Source organism: Furipterus horrens, unplaced genomic scaffold, assembly GCF_987537825.1.
Source record: "Furipterus horrens unplaced genomic scaffold, mFurHor1.1.pri manual_scaffold_6, whole genome shotgun sequence".
NCBI classification, from domain to species: domain Eukaryota; kingdom Metazoa; phylum Chordata; class Mammalia; order Chiroptera; family Furipteridae; genus Furipterus; species Furipterus horrens.
Window position 1 is genome coordinate 42,198,127 of NW_028327176.1, and position 18,995 is coordinate 42,217,121.

The 18,995-nt window shown below is 35.9% G+C and overlaps 1 protein-coding gene across 4 annotated transcripts in view; it reads left to right on the forward strand.

Annotated features, from left to right (window-relative positions):
* SANBR (SANT and BTB domain regulator of CSR) overlaps positions 1–18,670 on the forward strand; it is a 57,728-nt gene extending 39,058 nt beyond the window's left edge. For all 4 annotated transcript variants that reach the window (XM_090281348.1, XM_090281347.1, XM_090281349.1 and 1 more), the window contains 9 exons: positions 769–868; positions 2,068–2,100; positions 3,178–3,277; positions 9,510–9,601; positions 10,725–10,753; positions 10,831–10,904; positions 13,483–13,571; positions 14,853–14,944; positions 15,837–18,670. In XM_090281348.1, the coding sequence (XP_090137474.1) occupies positions 769–868; positions 2,068–2,100; positions 3,178–3,277; positions 9,510–9,601; positions 10,725–10,753; positions 10,831–10,904; positions 13,483–13,571; positions 14,853–14,944; positions 15,837–15,873 (646 nt within the window). In that variant the 3' untranslated portion in view covers positions 15,874–18,670. The remainder of the gene's footprint in view (positions 1–768; positions 869–2,067; positions 2,101–3,177; positions 3,278–9,509; positions 9,602–10,724; positions 10,754–10,830; positions 10,905–13,482; positions 13,572–14,852; positions 14,945–15,836) is intronic.
* Positions 18,671–18,995: the final 325 nt, after the last annotated feature.

Below are 18,995 nucleotides of genomic sequence, written 5' to 3' on the forward strand. Positions count from 1 at the left end.
GCAATCCAATTCTCTGAGGTGTTTTTTTTTTCCTTTTTTTTCAAGTTACTTAAGCTCATCTTAAATGCTTGATTGACACAACTGAAAAATAGTTGATGGTTGAGGTCATCTTTGCATAAATTTGAGCTCCTTGAAGTCAGTAATTTCTGAAGTTACTTCCATCATCTTCCAAATATAGCATGCTGTCAGGTTGACAGTAGGAGGACCCTTTAATAAAGGCTGTTCTTTTTTCTTTTGCCAAAGTGAGCTCCTATAATGGGCACTTTCTCAAAGCAGTACCCATTTATAGGAGCCCAGTTCAACACCAGGCAAGTGTGATGCCTGGCATGCAATGGGTTCCCCTGGTATGGAGTGCTCTCTGCTAGGGGAATCACCAAGTGAATTAAGAAATGTAAATCTTGAAGTAACATGCCTTATACTCAAGAACTACATTTCCTTTTTTTTTAATTGAATTTATTAGGGTGACATTGGTTAATAAAATTATGTAGGTTTCAGGTGTACAATTCTATGACATGTCATCTATATACTGTATTGTGTGTTCACCACCCCAAGTCAAGTCTCCTTCCATCCCCATTCCCCCACCCCTGACCCTCTCCTACTTCCCCCATCCCCTTTTCCTCTGGCAATCACCATACTGTTGTCTGTGTCTATGAAGAATTATATTTCTAAAGAGCAATTTATAAAACATTTGCAATAAAAAGATATCATTTGCATTTAAATTTTTTCAGAAATTGAACACTTCTTCGTGAAATGTCTTTTTCTTCCTAGTGATTCTGGAGTTGGTTCCTGTGATGATAAGAGTCTGGACTGTGATGTTTTACTAGAGCCAAGTACAACATGGGGCCCCAAAAGTGGGGAGCTCAATGCAGTGAGCAGCTTGTTTCACTTTTTCTTTATTTATATAAACAAATTGATAACATTTCATCTTTGACAGAAACCTGATTAGTTTAAATTGAAGTTTAGCCCTGGCCAGTGTGACTTAGCTTGTTGGGCATCATCCTGTAAACCAAAAGTTCGTGGGTTTGATTCCCGGTCAGGGCACATGCCTAGATTGCAGGTTCAGTCCCCAGTCAGGGCACCTACGAGAGGCAACTGATGGATGTTTTGCTCCCTGTCTCTTGCCCTCCTTCTCCTTATCTCTTAAAAATCAATAAGCATGTCCTCAGGTGAGGAAAAATAAATAAATTGAAGTTGAAATTTTTAGTTAGTAAGTATTTACTGATTACTGGATCATAACAAGATATTATGCTGAGTTAATAGAACTATAAGGATAATAGGACACACTTATTGTCCTCAAAGAATTAGTAACTAACTGACTTAAATTTGGGGGAAAATATAACATGGCCTTCAGGGCTTTTATTATGGATAAATAATGATTTGAGAAATGAAGATAGTATGAATGGTATATTTTGTCTCCTCCTAGTCCTATAAACATTTTTGGTATGAAATTCTTTTTTTTAATTGTAATCAGGAATACATTTATCTTTTTCCAAAATTTCAGTACTAAAATATGACCAGAAAGCTGTAATTCCTGTTGCTAACAACCAGGGAGTCTCTGTTTGCTGGTAGCTTCCTGCCTTTGTGTCTTTGGGGGTGGCATTCACTTAAGGAAGTGAAATGCTCCATGTAAAATGGCTTTTAAACTCTAAGTAGCTGTAAGTGTTCAATCATTAACATTTATTTATGAATTATATACAAAATAGCAAATTAGATTTCTTAAATATTAATATATAATATGATTCCTTAATATACAAAAATATAAACATTAACAAGTGATTGAAGTAGTTAAAAAATAACTAAAATTGAACTTACATGTAATTGTCCTTTGGAAATGACACTAGGATTTTTTTTTTTCTTTTTTTGGTAAACCATATACATCTTCTCTAGACAGGGGATATAAAAGATTATATCATTTTCAGCCTGAGTTTAAAATTACGATTCAACCTGGAAGGGAACTATATTTGTAACTTTTAAAAATTCTTCTTACAGTATCTGTATGAAAATAAGGAGCTGTAATCTGGATAGATGCAGATTTATTAATCTCTTATTCTTTTGTCTTTTTAATAGTTTTTATCACTGAAAAACTGGACTCTTCAACTGGTAAGTGAGCAACTATATTCCACTTTCATGGATCTCTTTCTTCCTAAATTAAAGTTAGTTTAATATAATGTTATCAATACTTTTTATATTTTATATATTTTAGTTAAATATTTATCATTCTTTTCAGTGTCTAAAATTTTGTACTTACTAAAAATGTCATTGTTTAAAACAGACATATACTCCATTATCTGGCTGCATAATCCAAAAGTCTACTTAAATTACCTTTTAAAAGTAATTTTTGACACCGAACAAAGCAATAAATCTATAATTGAAACTTTCCAATTATTTGGTTGTTTGATTGGTTGGCTAGTTGAAATTTTTTTGTTTGTTTGTTTGTTTTACCTCTGCCATTCCTGTGTCATCTGCCATCAGTATTCACAAAAAGGAAGTCAGAATTTAGATCAGTGGTGACAGACGATAGGGTCGATAGATACAGGAAACTGATGTAGATATGTTTACATAATCCAGTACCCCTCTGATCCAGAGAATGTGCACATTTGCTTGTTTATGAGACTTTAATATGGGCATTTATTGTATTTTAATTTATTTTTAATATCAATGAACATGTATCCAGTTGAATGATAGAGGTACAATTCAGCAAATACTGAGTACCTATTAGGTGCCATCACTCTTCTAGAATCTGTGAAGGAAATAAATAAAAAATATTTGATGAAATGTGTTCCTGTCCTAAATATATTCTTATGTCTGTTCCCTGAATGTTGTGCTAGGAAGTGGTCATTTTAGCAGCTCTTATATGGCTCATTTGTTGGAAATTAGATAAATGTGTTTGGCCCTGGCTGGTATGGCTCAGTGGATTGAGTGCCAGCCTGTAAACCAAAGGATCGCCAGTTCAATTCCCAGTCAGGGCACATGCCTGGGTTGCGGGCCAGGTGCCCAGTTGGGGGGCATGCCAGAAGCAACCACACATTAATATTTCTCTCCCTCTCTTTCTCCCTCCCTTCCCCTCTCTCTAAAAATAAATTTTAAAAATCTTTTTTAAAAATGTGTTTGAAAAAATTCATTATAGATGTGATAAAACCACATTTTTAATAGGATGTGTATTGTTTTTTAATTCAGAAACAACAGTCGTTATTTTCAGAAGAAGAAGAATATACAACTGGATCTGAAGTCACTGAAGATGAAGTTGGAGATGAAGAAGAAGTATCTAAGAAACAAAGTACATTGATTTCTTAGTTAAAAATCAAGCCTTACTTTTATGAAGGGGTTGTATTCTGAACTCTTTAACGCAAGGGTTGAGGAATTGGCTTTATAAGTTTACATGGTAGGCTATGACATGGAAGAAAATAAATAAAGAAGGCTCTATAAGGATTTCCTAACCCTGACATTAACACAGAATACTCACAAAGTTATAAAGAAAGTGCAGTATGCTGAGGAAATAATCCTCCAAGTTTTTATTTCAGATGTAATCTAATGGGTTTCTCAAAACGTATGACTCACATCAATGTATTGGAGGTGATTTGAAATAACACTCAAATGAAACATTGAATTATAATCATTAAAACATGACTTTAAAAAATTAAAAACATGATTTGATATAATTTAGAGAAAGAACTTGTGTCAAAATTTTTCAACTCGCTGGTGAGAGAAATAGCAGGAAAAATTGACTCAAAGAGCATTTGAAGATTCAGATTTTTCTACAAGGCAATAAACCGATAACCTTTGGGGTTATCCTTTCTATTAGATAGAATTCACTTGCATTTCTATTAGACACAAAAATCTTCAAATTAACATGAAACTTCACAGAGTCTGGGCTTTCTGTCAATAGGAGAGAGGAAAGTCAAATACAAGGACATTCTTGGGGAAATAATTTTTGTGTGGACCTCTTTAACAGCCCTCCAGTCCTCTCTTGGTCTTATTTCCAAGTCTGATGTAATTTTTCTTTAAATGTAGTCCTTCACCAATTATTTTTCAGTCCTTATTAGTCAAGGAGACAATGCTACTAGGTTGTATGTTGTTCTTACAGTTAATTGAGGTATAATTTACATGTAATAAAATTCACCCTTTTTTTAGTGTATCCATTGAGGAATTTTGGCATACGGTTGTGTAACCACCACCAAAATCAAAACCTAGAACATCACTCCAAAAAGTTACCTCCTGCCTCTTTACACTCAGTTCCCTTTCCCTACTCCCAACCCCATGCAACCGCTATGCTTTTTGTCACGATGATAGACCTTTTCTAACATCTCATATAAATGGAATCATGAGTAGCCTTTTGTGTCTAGCTTCTTTCACTTGCTATGGTGTTTTTGAGACCCCTTCATATTTTAAATATCAATAGTTTGTTCCTTTTTATTGAAGAGTAGTATGTTGTTATATGAATATACCGTAATTTGTTTATCCATTCACCATCATGGACAACTGAGTTGTTTCCAGTTCTTGGCTCTTATGAATAATGCTGCTGTGAACATTTGCACACAAGTCTGTGTGGACGTATGTTTTCATTTTTCCTGAAGAGTGGAATTGCTGGGTCATCAGGTAAATGTATGACTAACTTTAAAAGAAACTGCCAAACCATTTTGGAAAGTAACTATACCATTTTGCATCCCACTAGCAATGTATGAAAATTCCAATTGCTGTACCTTTGTACCAATACTTGGTATTACTGGGCTTTTTTCCTTTAACCATTCTAGTGCGTGTATAGTTCTATGCATCTTTTCATGTGCTTTAACTTATTACAGCCCACTTAAAGCTATTATGAATTAATTACTTAAAGTAAAACATAAGAACCTTAAAATAATATAGTTTCCTTTACCCCCCCTTTTTGTTATCATATATGTATATATATATAATGTCTATATACATTATCATTTTTGCTTTAAACAGTTTTTTGGCATTTAAACAATGTAAGGAAACAAAAGAAAAATATACATTTAGTCTGTTATGTTTACCCACATATTTATAATTTTTTCTAATATCTCTGTTACCACCTGATGTTATTTTCTTTCATTCAGAAGGACTTCCTTTATTATTTTCTTAAGGTGTATTTCCTGTTGAACAGATATATTAGCAGTGAATTCTCTTGTTTTTATTTATCTGAAAACGTCTTTATTTCACTTTAGTTTTGTTTTGTTTTTTAAGATTTTATTTATTTTTAAGGAGAAGGGACAGGAGGGAGAAAGAAAGGGAGAGAAATACCAATGGGTTGCCTCTTGCATGTGCCTGACCAAGACTAAACCCGCAACCCAGGCTTGTGCCCTGACCAGGAATCGAACTGGTGACCTTTTGCTTTGCGGGACAAGACCCAACCAACTGAACCACACCGGTCAGGACTCACTTTAGATTTTAAGTACAGTTTTCTTGATATAGAATTGTTGGTTAACAGTTATTTTTTTCTTTTAGCATTTTAAATGTTATTCCATGTCTTCTGGCCTCCAGTGTTTCTGATGAGAAGTCAGTTGTTGATACCCTCTATGCAATGTACTCTTTTAATCCTACTGCTTTCAAGATTTTTTTTTTTTAATCTTTGACTTTCAGAAGCTTGACTCTGATATGCCTAGATGTGCTTTTTCTATGTGTTTATCAGAGAAGGAAAACTCTGACTCCAAAAAACCTCCGCTGCCTTGCGGCATACCTCTTCAAGGGAAAGGCTAAGGGAGTAAACCCCGACAGAAAATCCGGAGCCGGAGTCCCTAAGGCGGTTTGACGTTGTAGTCAACACCGGCAACTCCTGCAGCGCACCTGAAGCCAAGCTGTATTGACTCCGTCTTTCCCTTGGACCCTTCAGCTGCGAAGAGAGGGGGGGTCTGCTGCATGGGCAACAGCAGACCCTCCATATCACCCTGCCCAGGCTCTGTAGCTTCAGCTTCACTGGAGAGGACCCTCCAGCGTCATCGCAAGATGTCGATTCAACACGGGAGGAGACAGATACCGTGTCACTCCCGAGTCGGACTGCACAACCATTCTCGGCGGTGCAGATAGGCTCTTAAGAAGCTACACCATCGTCTCTCAAGACGGACGGCTGCCGACGACAAAAGTGAAAAGTGAGTTTATTAGTGAAGCAGTGAGAGAATCTATTCTCACATTTTAGAGCTCAGGTCTTTTGTGACTTTCTTGCTTCCAAAATTTCCCCTTGATATTTCCAGCTTCTCTGCTGCTTTGAATTCTTTATCTTTACTCTGGAGCTCATAAGGCTGTAATTTTTCTCCCTGAACTGGCAAGGTTGGGAAGTGCCGGCAGGCAAGGAGGCCACAAACTCACAGTTCTTATCTCTTGCATCTTTCAAATGTAAATATTCAAATTATGCTTACTTTTGATTATTTGCCAGTGCTTGCAGATGGTCGTTTGTGATATTTTGTTCTCTTCTTATTATTGTGTTCTTTGGAAGGAATTGTCCAACCTCTTTACACTGTCATTATCAAATGTCACATCCTATCATGTCTTTAAGCAATTTTTAAAAATTAATTTATTACAGTTACAGTTGGCATACAATATTATATTAGCTTCTGGTGTACAACATAATTAGATATTTATATACCTTCTGAAGTGACAACTCTGATAAGTTTAGTACTTATCTGAAACTATGCACAGTTATTACAATATTAATGACTAAAATTCCCTATGCTGTACTTTACATCCCCATGATTATTTTTTAAATAATTGTTTTTTTTAATTACAGTTGGCATGCGACATTATGTTAATACTAGGTGTATAACCCAGTGATTTGATATTATACAAAATGTTATATATAATACTTTGTAATCTCCCAGTTTAACAGACACTCATCAGGGGATCAGGGTCTGCCAGTAAGCAAATAAATCTACCTAGATTATTAATATTATTTGTTTTATTCTAGTATCTTCAGGTTTTCTTCTCTGTAGCATATTTTACACATTTTTCATTTATGGTAGTGATATGGAACTTACTCTCATAATATTGATTTTTCTTTTAAATGATACAGCAATAATTGTGAAGATGGTATACAAATAATTGTGTTTGGAAAACGGTGATCCAATGTACAGTATTATTGTTACCTTCAAACATTGTTTTTAGAGAAATGCATCTTTCTGCTTCTTTCCTGCACCTCTCCTTTCTCTCCTTTCTCTACTAAACTGTCAGCCAGAATAAATTCAGAATACTGACTGCAGGAATGCCCCAGTTCAAAATACAATTTGTTCCAAATCTGCTTCTTCCCAAGATCCTTTATAGCCCTACCTACTGCCTGAGCAAAAGACATTTTAAAGATTTGTGTGTGTGTGTGAGTTCCATGGCTATAGTTGTTTTTTAATATAAAAAATTAGAATTGAGACTTACGGCCAAGATGGAGACCTAGCCTGACACGCTCCATATCCCTCCACAACTAAGAAGGAATACAACTACCTCAAAACCAGAAATAACCAGAAGTTCCAGAAAAGAAATGGAAGTCCAACATATGAAGTTATAAAGAAGTGCTCATCTGGATGGGTAGGGTGGGCGAAGCTGGGGAGGAGAGGTCAAGCTGTGCTGGCGGTGGCAGCAGCAGTGACAGTGGTGGGACAGCAGTAAGCACAGACACACGTATTTAAGGGGAGGAGAGAAGTGCCTGGGGAGCACCGCCGGCTTCAGAACAGACCTGTCAGCTTGTGATTCCGATGCCGGGGAAGGCAGACCCCCATTGCCTTGGACTGTGATGCCCAGAGGGGGTGGGGATGTAGGAAGAGGCTCCTGGTCTCTCAATGGAGAGTGAATGGCAGGAATCCATCTTGGACCCCCACCCCCACAGAAAATGCCACAGTGTGGTGAGCAGGGTCGCCAGTTGTGATGAGTGCACGGGACTCCGCCCCCTATAGCATAGGAGGTGTGACAGCCTCACCCAGGAATCAAAGATAAACACAAAACTGTCAGGATGGCACAGACCGTGATAGAGATCCTGGTGATGCAGCTGACCAGACAGCAAATATCTAATCTTAATGAAGCAGCAGATAGGAAATCTTTCTGAGGCATAGTCCAGAGCTTTGGTTATAAGAATGCTTACAGACTTAACAGCAGATCTTAAACAAGACGAGGGAGCAATGAAGGCTAGTCCTGCTGAAATGAACAAAAACATATATGAAACTAGTGGTGAGGGAAAAGAAACTCAGGATCAATCAATAAATTGGAACATAGGGAAGGAACAAACAGTCAACCAGTGCAGAAAGAAGAAACAAAAAGTGAGGAAAATGAGGAGAGGCTCAGAAACCTATGGGACAGCTATAAGCAGGCCACAACCGAATCATAGAATTGTCAGAAAGTGAAGAAGAAGAACTAGAAATTGAAAAAATTATGTGAAAAAATAATGAAGCAGAACTTCCCTAACTTGGGGAAGGAAATAGACTTACAGGTCCAGGAACCACAGAGTTCCGGATAGGCTGGACCCAGGGAGGACCACACCAGGACATGTTATAATCAAAATGTCAGAAATTAAGGACAAAGAGAGAATCTTAAAAGCAAGAGAGAAGAGAATTACTTACCAAGGGGTCCCAATAAGACTATCAGCTGATTTCTCAAAAGAAACCCTGCAGGCAAGAAGGGACTGGCAAGAAATATTCAAAGTAATGAAAACCAAAAACCTACAACCACGATTACTCTATCCAATGAAGCTGTCATTTACAATAGAAGGGCAGAGAAAGTGCTTCCAGAACAAAGTAAAACTGAAGGAGTTAATCAGACCCAAACCACTGTTATATGAAATGTTAAAGGGACTTGTTTAGAAGAAAGAGGATCAAAACTATGAACATTAAAATGAAAACTGTATCACAACAACCAACAACAGAAGCTAGGGAACCAAAACAAAAGCAAACTAAGTAGGCAACGAGAGTGGGAAAAGAATTATAGGTATGGGGAACATTATGTGGGGAGGTCAGCAGGGAGGGGGATGAGGGAAAAAGGAGGGAGATGGTACAGGAATTAAGAAGCATAGTAGGAGGGAGTGGAGTAGACAGGAAGATGTTGAGAAGAACTATATGCACAACCAATGGGCATGGACTAAGAGAGGGAGACAATTGGAGGGAGGGGGGTCACTGGGTGGAGGGGAGCAGAGGGAAAAGAAATTGGGACAACTGTAACAGCATAATCAATAAAGTATATTTAAAAAATTAGAATTAGGAGATGACTTCACTGTCAGATTAAATTCAGAGAAGTAAATATGTATAATTTTCCCCAACATTTATCTATATTTTATTTCATTGAGAGTTTGAGTTCATTGCCTCTTATTTTTCCCCAAAGGCTTTCACCAGGTAGAAAGAGGTAAAGTAATTAAAAGGAACCCCTGTTAAGCACTTTTAGTTTGACTTTTCTGTATGTTTACTTTTTATCCAGAGGTAATGATAGTTTTTTAAAAACTGGTTTTTCAGGGTTTTATTTTTTGGAAGAAACAAGTGCATTGGAGAAATATATGGAACTTACTCTCATAACATTGATTTTTCTTTTATCAGGGAAAAAGGAGAAGCCAAAGAAGTTCACTAAACAACCAAAAAAGCAGATGTCTTCATCCTGTGGTCAGAAGAAAGAAAAGGCACTGGAGAAGGTAACTCTAAGTTATATATTGCTACTCTTAAGTTCATATTGAAAAATAAGCGAGCAAGTATAGCCAGGAAAAATCTGAAAAAGAAGAGTAGCAAATACCATAATGGAATTCTAGCAGTGTAAAATGAATGAAAAAGTTCTATTAAGACCGAGATTAAAGATCTCTAAGATATATTGACAGGTGTAAAAAGGAAAGTGCAGAATAGTATGTAGTGGCATATTATGCTACCATTTGTGTAGTTGAGGTGAAAGAATATATATGAATTTATTGTAAATAGGTAAAGTATCTCTGGAAAACTACATAAGAAATTGATAAGATTGGTTGCCTCTAGAAATGGAACTGAATGTCTGGAGGCAGAGGTTTTTTGCTATATGTGTTATTTGTACCTTTTGAATTTTGAACCAGTAATTACTTATTCAAAAATAAAATATATAAATAGACTTTAAGATAAATAAAAAATAAGATAAATAGACAACATTTTAAATAAATTTTGCAGGGTGGGGCAAAACTAGGTTTACAGTTGTTCATATGGAAAATAATACAATTACTAAATAATATAAGAATAAACTCTGTTTTGCATATTCACAACTGTAAATCTACTTCTGTCCCACCCTTTATAGTCTTTTAAAATAATTCTTATTTCCTCATAACTTCAAAGGAAGCGGTAGAAATCCAGGTAGGAATAAGAGAACAGTAATAACCAGAGCTAGCTAAAAAAGAAACAAACCATGGATTACAAAAATGTGTGAAAGCTGGGCTTGAGACATGTCCCGCACAATTACATTGGACATGTTGTACATTCATCATTGTGTTAAGTACTGCAGACACGCGAATGGGTGAGTTATAAAGGTTGCATAGCTGGGGCTTCCAGGTCCGACAATAAAGCTGGGTTCAAATTCTAGGTTTGTTTCTCTTTGGACAAGTTTCTTAATTTCTACAAACCTGTTTTACTATAGAGAAAATAACACGTCACACATGGTATAATGCTTAAATGAAATAATATTTGTAATGCTCTTCATACAGTATCTTGCATTCAATAAATACAAACTCCTTTTATTATTAACTATAGCACTATCAGTAAATATGTTCTAATTGAGCCTTAATGTTGTCTACTTTTTTTTAGTCAACTTCTAGAGATGTGTCTCCTTTCATGTGAGTATTGCTCCTGAATCCAATGAGATAGTCACTTTTAAAGCACCAATGCTGATTTTTGCTTAATTTTTCATTAGTGTGAGTATGCAGAAGAATAAGTGGGATACCTCAAGATCATTGAGATTCAACCAGGATGCACAAAGAGAAGATGGTAAGTTTTATTTTTTGGGTAATGAACAAATTAGGTATAAATAACAATAATAGAAATCTTTTATATTGTGAAGTATGCTGAAGAGTTTAAGATTTTTATTTATTTATTTTTAGAGAGAGAGGAAAGGAGAGAGAAAGAGAGGAAGAGAAACATTGATGTGAGAGAGCAACATCGATAGGCTGCCTCTCGCATGCCCCTAACTGGGGACCTGGTCTATAATCCAGTATGCTGAATACTTTTATAGATTTCAGCTGGAATAAGGCTCAGAATTAACACATTTCTTAGTCCTCAACCAGAGTTTCACTATTAGACAATCACAGTAGATAGTGTATTATTTTATGCACGTATGGTTTTGAGGTCTCTCAGACTGACTTTTGTCCACTAATTTCACTCTAAATATAACAGAATACGTTTTAAGCTGATTTATAGTGATCTTATAAGCATCAAAATTATCCATGTATGAGCCATTTTGCCACTCACAGCCTAAAATTCTTCAAAGATAAATAGGCAGAGGTAAACTGTAAAATAATATTTCATAAACATTTCATGATTGTATACTTTTTTTGTATGTTTTATTGATTATGCTGTTACAGTTGTCCCAATTTCCTTTCCCTATGCTCCCCTCTACCCAGCAACCCCCCTCCCTCCAGCAGTCGCCCACCCTCAGTCCGTGTCCATGGGTTGTGCATAAAGCTCTTCTCAACATCCCCATGTCATTCCCCACCCTCCTACTTTGCTTCTTAATTCCTGCAACATTTCCTTTCTTCTCCCTCTTCCCCCTCCCAGCTGCCTTCCCCTCACATGCTCCCCATACCTATGATTCTGTTCCCACTCTAGTTGTCTGCTTAGTTTACCTTTGTTCCATTCTCTAGCTTCTGTTGTTGATAGTTGTGATACTGTTTTCATTTCAATGTTCATAGTTTTGATATCCTTTTTCTTAAATAAGTCCCTTTAACATTTCATGTAATAAGGGCTTGGTGATGATGAACTCCTTCAGCCTTACTTTGTCTGGGAAACACTTTATCTGCCCTTCCATTCTGAATGATATCTTTGCTGGATAGAGTAATCTTGGTTGTTGGGCCTTGCTTTTCATCACTTTGAATGTTTCCTGCCAGTCCCTTCTTGCCTGCAAAGTTTCTTTTGAGAAATCAGCTGACAGTCTTATAGGTACTCCTTTATAAGTAATTCTCTTCTCTCCTGCTGCTTTTAAGATTCTCTCTTTATCTTTAACCTTTGGCATTTTGATTATGATGTGTCTTGGTGTGGTCCTCCCTGGGTCTAGTTTGTTTGGAACTCTCTGTGCTTCTTGGACCCGTATGTCCATTTCCTTCCCCAAATTAGGGAAGTTTTCCTTCATTATTTTTTCACATAATTTTTCAATTTCTTGCTCTTCCTCTTCTCCTTCTGGCAACCCTATGATTCTGGCATTGGCACGTTTATAGCTGTCCCAGAGGTTCCTAAGCCTCACCTCATTTTTTCTAATTCTCATTTCCTCCTTCTGTACTGGTGGACTGTTTCTTCCTTATGTTCCAATTAGTTGATTTGAAACCTGGTTTCCTTTCCTTTACCACTTGTTTCAGATGGATTTTCCTTCATTTCAGCCAGGGTAGCCTTCATTCTTTCCCCATCCTGTTTAATCTTTGTTGTTAGAGTGGTAAGCATCTCAATCACTAATGCCTTAAACTGTGTTTCTGTTAAGTTATCTATCTCCTCATCCGTTAGGTGTGCTATCTGCTCATTGCTTAGTTGTGCCAGTGGGACCTTGATGTGCCTCCTGTTCTGGGTTGTACTTCTCTGTCTCCTCATCTTTCTGTGTTTGCCCCTGTGAGTTGGGCAAGGGCTGTTGCACCTCTTACGTTACAGGGGACGGGGCCTTAGGGATTCGTCAATACAGGGTGACCCATTTCACCACATTGTGGCGCTGTATGTGGGGGAGGGGTCTGAGAGGGAACAATGCTGCTTGCTCAGCACTTGCCCCTTTTCCAGGCACTTACCCCACTTTAATGGCGCCTCTCAAGCTGTTGCCCTGCCTGTCGTTCCCAGAGTGGGTGGGTCTGTGGATGGTCTAGGGCTGTGGGGGCCCTTTAAACAAGCGGACTCTGCTGAGAGACCGGCAGTGTCTTCCTCCGCCCCAACCCCCACTGGTCTGCACAGTCAGAAGCAATGAGGCTTGATTTTTCCTGGTACTGGGATCATGATTTTCGGGGTCTGGCCAGGAGCTGGGAACATCCCCCAGGTATCCCTCCTGACTTTTTAAAATGTGTAACTGCATTTTCCGCTGGCCTGCCACTGCTGCCACCACACTGCGTCCTCCCCGCCCCAGATCCGCCCCTCCTACCTGTCTTGATGAGTATTTCTTCTTTATATCTTTGTTTGCTGGACTTCCATGCAGCTTCATTTTCTGGAACTTCTTGGTGTCTCTAGTTTTGAGATAGTTGTATTCCTTTTTAGTTGTGGAAGGAGACCCAGCGTGTCTGTCTAGGCCTCCATCTTGGCCATAAGTCTGCACTCTTTTTTAAGAAATAAAAGTTATTAATCATTATCATAATAAGCAAGGTTTATTATTTTTTACCTTCAGATCAGAGGCGAATGTCTGAAATTACAGGACACCTAATAAAGATGAGACTGGGTGATCTGGATCAAGTCAAGTCAAAGGAATCAAAAGAAGTAAGAATTATTTATGTACTAGTATACTGTGCTTGCTTAGATATGTCTCCCTACTTTATTTTCATATGAGAACTATGAAGATGTTTTAGGCAGAATTTAAAAAGAATAATTTAAATATTTTTATACCCTGTACCAGCTAGCCAATTAATTCACATACAAATTTTTCACTACCTCCTTGATCCATGGCTCATGAGTCCTCTGTATCACAGAGAATAAAGTACATTGTCACTGGAAATGTAATGTCACACCAATAGTAGGTTTAATGTGCATTGCTGACCAGATACTAACTATCCAGAGGGTGACTTTCTGGAAGTTGCTGATTTTGATCAACCCTACCTGCAGTACTTAAGTGTTAGCTCTAAAATAAGATATTATCTTGCTGAAAATGATGACTAGAAATACCTATGTTCTCACTAGAATTACTTATTAGTTACAATGTTATGTATTATCATAGTATTGGTATTATTTAATTATAGTAACTCTTGCCCCTATTTTTTATTTAAAAATGCACTTCCCTATAAAACTTCTAAAAGAAAACATAGCAAAAAATCTTTGTGACATGGGTTAGGCAAATATATCTTAGCTACACCAAAAACGTGATCCCTAAAAGAAAAAATTTGACAAATTGGACTTCATCAAAATTTAAAAGTTCTTCTTTTTGAAAGACACTATTAAGAAAATGAAAAGACAAGTCATAAGCTATGAGAAAATATGTATAAAACATTTAACTGGTAAAGGATTTGTATTCAGAATATATAAAGAACTCTCAAAAATTAATAATAAAATAAACAATCCAATTAAAAGAAATGGGCAAAAGATTAACTATACACTTAAGAGGAGGATACAGGTAGCAAATAAGCACACAAAAAGATGAAACATCATTTGTCATTAGGGAAATGTAAATTAAAACCCCAATGATATACCACTATAAACCAACTAGAATGTCTAAAAAAAAAACTTTAAACATGCTGGCAAGGTTTCCAAGAATTGGTAATGTCAAATCAGTTAACTTATAAGAGGCATAAGGGGATTTTCTTGGGTAAAGGAACTATTCTATGTGTATTGTCATAGTGGTAACACAATTGTATATATCTGCCAAAACTCAGAAATGTTTACTAAAAGGGGTGAATTTTAGTATTTGTAAATTATGTCAAAGAGCCTAAATTTTTAAAAATAAAAATAAAGGTACTTTTAAGTTAAAAAGTAATGCCATCTTAATAAAGCATAGCTTCTATTGATTCTGTAAAGATAATGACTGAGTTTTGCTCCTTTACTCTGCAGTTTGCAGGAGGTATCTATTCCAGGCTTGAAGCTCAAATCAAGGCCTCAGTGCCAGTCAGTGCACGGCAAGGAAGCTCTGAGAAAAACTCGAGGTAAGTCAGCATAGAAGAATTCAGAGTGCCATTTGCCAGGACGTGATGTTTTGTTTTGTTTTGTTTTTTAGGGAAAATTGTATGACACCAGAAGCACATAATTTGTGTTTTTTGTTTTGTTTCAAGGATCAGATCAAAACATTAATAATAACCAGATTTTAACTCAAAAATTAAGACTTTAAAAGGTCATAAGCACAAAATTTAATGAAAGTATAGTTTTTTTAAGGTTTCTGTTTATTGATCCATCTCTGTTCTGATCCAACTGCTGATAAAAATGTAAGCTATAGTGCTCCTGTTAATTAGCAGATTTTTAATACTATTTATAGGTTATATACCATTACTTTACATAAATCACTGAAGTCTTTCTCATTCCTTGTTTTATTTTATTTCTCTTTTAAAAATCTAACTTGTAGATCTGGTGTTATTTTATATCACCAATTTTCTTTTAAAGGTAAACAGTTACAGATATTTCATCGTTAATAGTACAGATTCAAAAGCCTTATCTGCAATGCAGAAAACCAGAAAGTTCAGAAAACCACAAGATTTTTTTATATATCTGCTCAAACCTAAACTATGATGCTATTCATAGTTTTTATTTATCCCACTTAATGTAAATGTTCATTAGTTTCACTTTGAAGAAACATTTATGTGTTTGATTATAAGCCATTGCTTCAGATCCATAATATACAATGTATGTACCATGTTATCTCCCCAAAATAAAAAAAATATCTGAATTCCAAAATACATCTCCAAGGGTTTTTAGAAATCGATTACATAGCTACATAAAATTGTATTTAACTTTTGATACTGTCAAGCAAGCATCACCTAAAATAACAGTAACTTCCTTTTGTTTTAGAAGCACCTCTGACCTTTTCTGTTTAAAAATATCTAGGTCTAAAAGCCGTTTTGGTCCAGGGCGTCCTGCATAAAGCACCTTAACATAGAACTAAGAAGGCAGAAGACACACCTCTGGACATCTGAAACTGCTCACTTCTTGAAGATCTTCAGAATGATGACTTCTAAATATTTTAAGTTATTTATTACTTATCCTTGCAAACCACCTAAATCATAATGCTAAAGAAAGTGTATAATTAGGTCTTAGGAAATCTAATTATAAATATGAAACTTCTTAAATCCAGTTTCCTTTTAGTGTGATGCTAGGCTATATAGAAAATTAGTATTAGATAAGACTCCTAATATTAATTAATTTATTTGAAAAAGAAGAGGACTAAACTGTTGAGTAGCTAAGATTTTTTTGAGACCTTAAAAAATTAGGGGAACACACCTGGTAGTGGTACCATGCATGTGCACTGATTGTAGTATGTCTTCTGTGAATTGTGGGATAGCACTGAGAACTGCAGTTTGTGTGATGAAATTCCCAATGATGCTAATTTTAAGTTTGCATGGATATTAAGGACTCAAGACTGCATTAAATAAAGTGTCATGGTGAGGTATTTCCTGTGTTGAGCAGAAAGGTTAATTTTTTCAACGTTATTCCATGGAAAGCACAATGTTATTCAACTTTTTTCTTTTGTTTTTAATGCTTATCTATTGACCTTCTGAGCTGGAATTAACTCTTTCCTCTGTGAAGCTATTACCATTGATAGTTTTAGGATAGTAAATCATTTCAGTTTTATGAGACACCCACTATACAGTTCTCAGGGTTCTAAAACCCAACTATATTTCTATAGCCATTTAAATAGCCCTTTAAAACAGTTATAATTATTTATCACTTTAGAGTTGCTTACAAGGAAAGACTCCCAAATGCATTTGATGGATGAAAAGTTGCATATATATTCAAGAGAAATCAAAATAAATTTCTGTAGATCATGTTTTAATTTTTCTAACCAAGCAGGAAGAGTGCTCAGGGAAATTTTTTTCAGATCATGAGCATATTTTTTTTTTAAAAGGCATTTGGAAATTATTTATATATAGGTCTATTAAAATTTTAAGAAGCACTGTTTCTAATTTAAATGAAAATTTGCCTTATAATTGAAATTTCTTCAAATTGTTTAGAGAGCAGACTTTGATAATTGTGACAGAACAGCAATTTTTATTGAAATGTTGACGTATTACCTCAGTATACACATACAGAATACACTATTTTTAGTGAATGTTTTAGTTGATAAATTTAGCTAGATTTTACTTGATGTTATATCTATGGCTTGGCCAAGGTTTTTGAACTTCTGTTTGAAAACTTTGTTGCAGTTTATATTTTTTTAATTGATATTTTTGAAATAGTTTATAAAATTTTTATTTTTAAATGAAAATTCTTTATAGTACATGATCTGTAAACCCTGCTAAATGCCAATTCTTGCTTAATTTATTACTATTCTCTGATTTAAGGGGTTTAAGTATATACACGTTATATGGTGCTGTAATAGTCACAACCAGAAGAGGAAAATAGGGCCATTTGATTTTTAACTGACAGTAACAAGGCAAATTGCTTCTCTCCAGGCGAATTGTTTCTCTCCAGGCGATACTGTACCACTGGATTGATTTTTACAAACTACATTTGTCAGAATTTGATTCTCTTCAGAATGTGCTTTTTTATTTTATTAATGCCTGTCATCATAATACAGGTACCACATTTTATTCAAGCTCTTTCAGCATTTCTTTTGTCACATACTTTGATGTTTTACCTTATATTAATTCTGAATTCACATATATATTTTTAAAGATTTTATTTATTTACATGTAGAGAGAGGGGAAGGGAGGGAGAAAGAGAGGGAGAGAAACATCAATGTGCAAGAGATACATTGTTCAGTTGCCTCTCACAGGCCCCCAACTGGTGACCTGGCCTACAACTCAGGCATGTGCCCTGACTGAGAATTGAACCAGCAGCCTTTCAGTTCACAGGCCGTCACTCACTCCACTGAGCCACACCAGCCAGGGCTCACATATTTTTAGTAGAAATAAACGTTAATGACAAAAGTGGTTTGAAAAGCCCCTTGATCTGAATCATTCCATCTTCTCAGAAAGTTCTGGATGAGCTATAGATCATAGATTTTCGTGGAAAAGGTGAATTTTGTAAATTTTGATTGTTTTAAATGAAAGTATGGTGGCGAAGATACAGCAAAACATTTATGGGACAAAATACTACAGAAAAGATAACCTGGTAACAGTGCTGATTCCACACTGTTGCATCATTTTGTTGTTTTCTTTCAGAATGCTCAGCCAACTATTGTGAGATGTGCCAATTGCTTTGGAAGCTGAGGATGAAGTCCTATTATGCTAATCTGCTAAAGGCATATTTTAATATAAAAACAAAAATATATATTTTTTACCTCCAGTACCTGGAATGAATTCTTTAGTCAATGTTCAGCTATTCATTGAAAAACTATTATGAATCTCACCTTCTCACACCTTTTAGTTAAAAGGCACTGGGATATCTAGTTAGTCCATTTCTAATAGGCTAACTTTCCCACTCTGATTTAAAGCTGATCTACTGGGGAAGATGATATGGGGATAATATTACCCCCTTACAGGATTGTTGGGGTATTAAATGATTTATAGATCTAAAACAATTAGCACAGTACCTTCTGGCTAAGAGTGGACCCTCCATAAATGTTAACTATTATTCTTGTTGTATTGTTATTTTAATATTTAGAAAGTAGACTTCAGTTCTATAAGATAAGGGTTTGATGTCTCTCTTATGTAACTTGAGTTGCTAAGACATGTATATTTGTGTGTGTTTAGTGCAAGAAAGAAAAGAGGCACCTAATACTTTGGTGGTTGTTTTGGCATCATTTGTTACCTTATTATTCAAAACCTCTTGCCTTATTCAGGAAGGGTAAACAGCATTTGTAAAAAGAGTTAGATAGGAAAACTATTTCCTGATATGCAGTAGTGACTTACGCTATTTTCAAAGAGGTTTACTGAAAAAGGGAGTCTTCCAGCAGCTTTCTGTGTAAGATGTGTCTCCTTGAGAAAATGTAGCTAGTTTGGCTCTAACTACTTGTCAAGTCCAGTTGATCAAATCAGAGTTGGTCCAAAATAGTAGTTGCTAAATGTATATGGCTTATCCCCTGTAGTCTCACAATAAACCCCC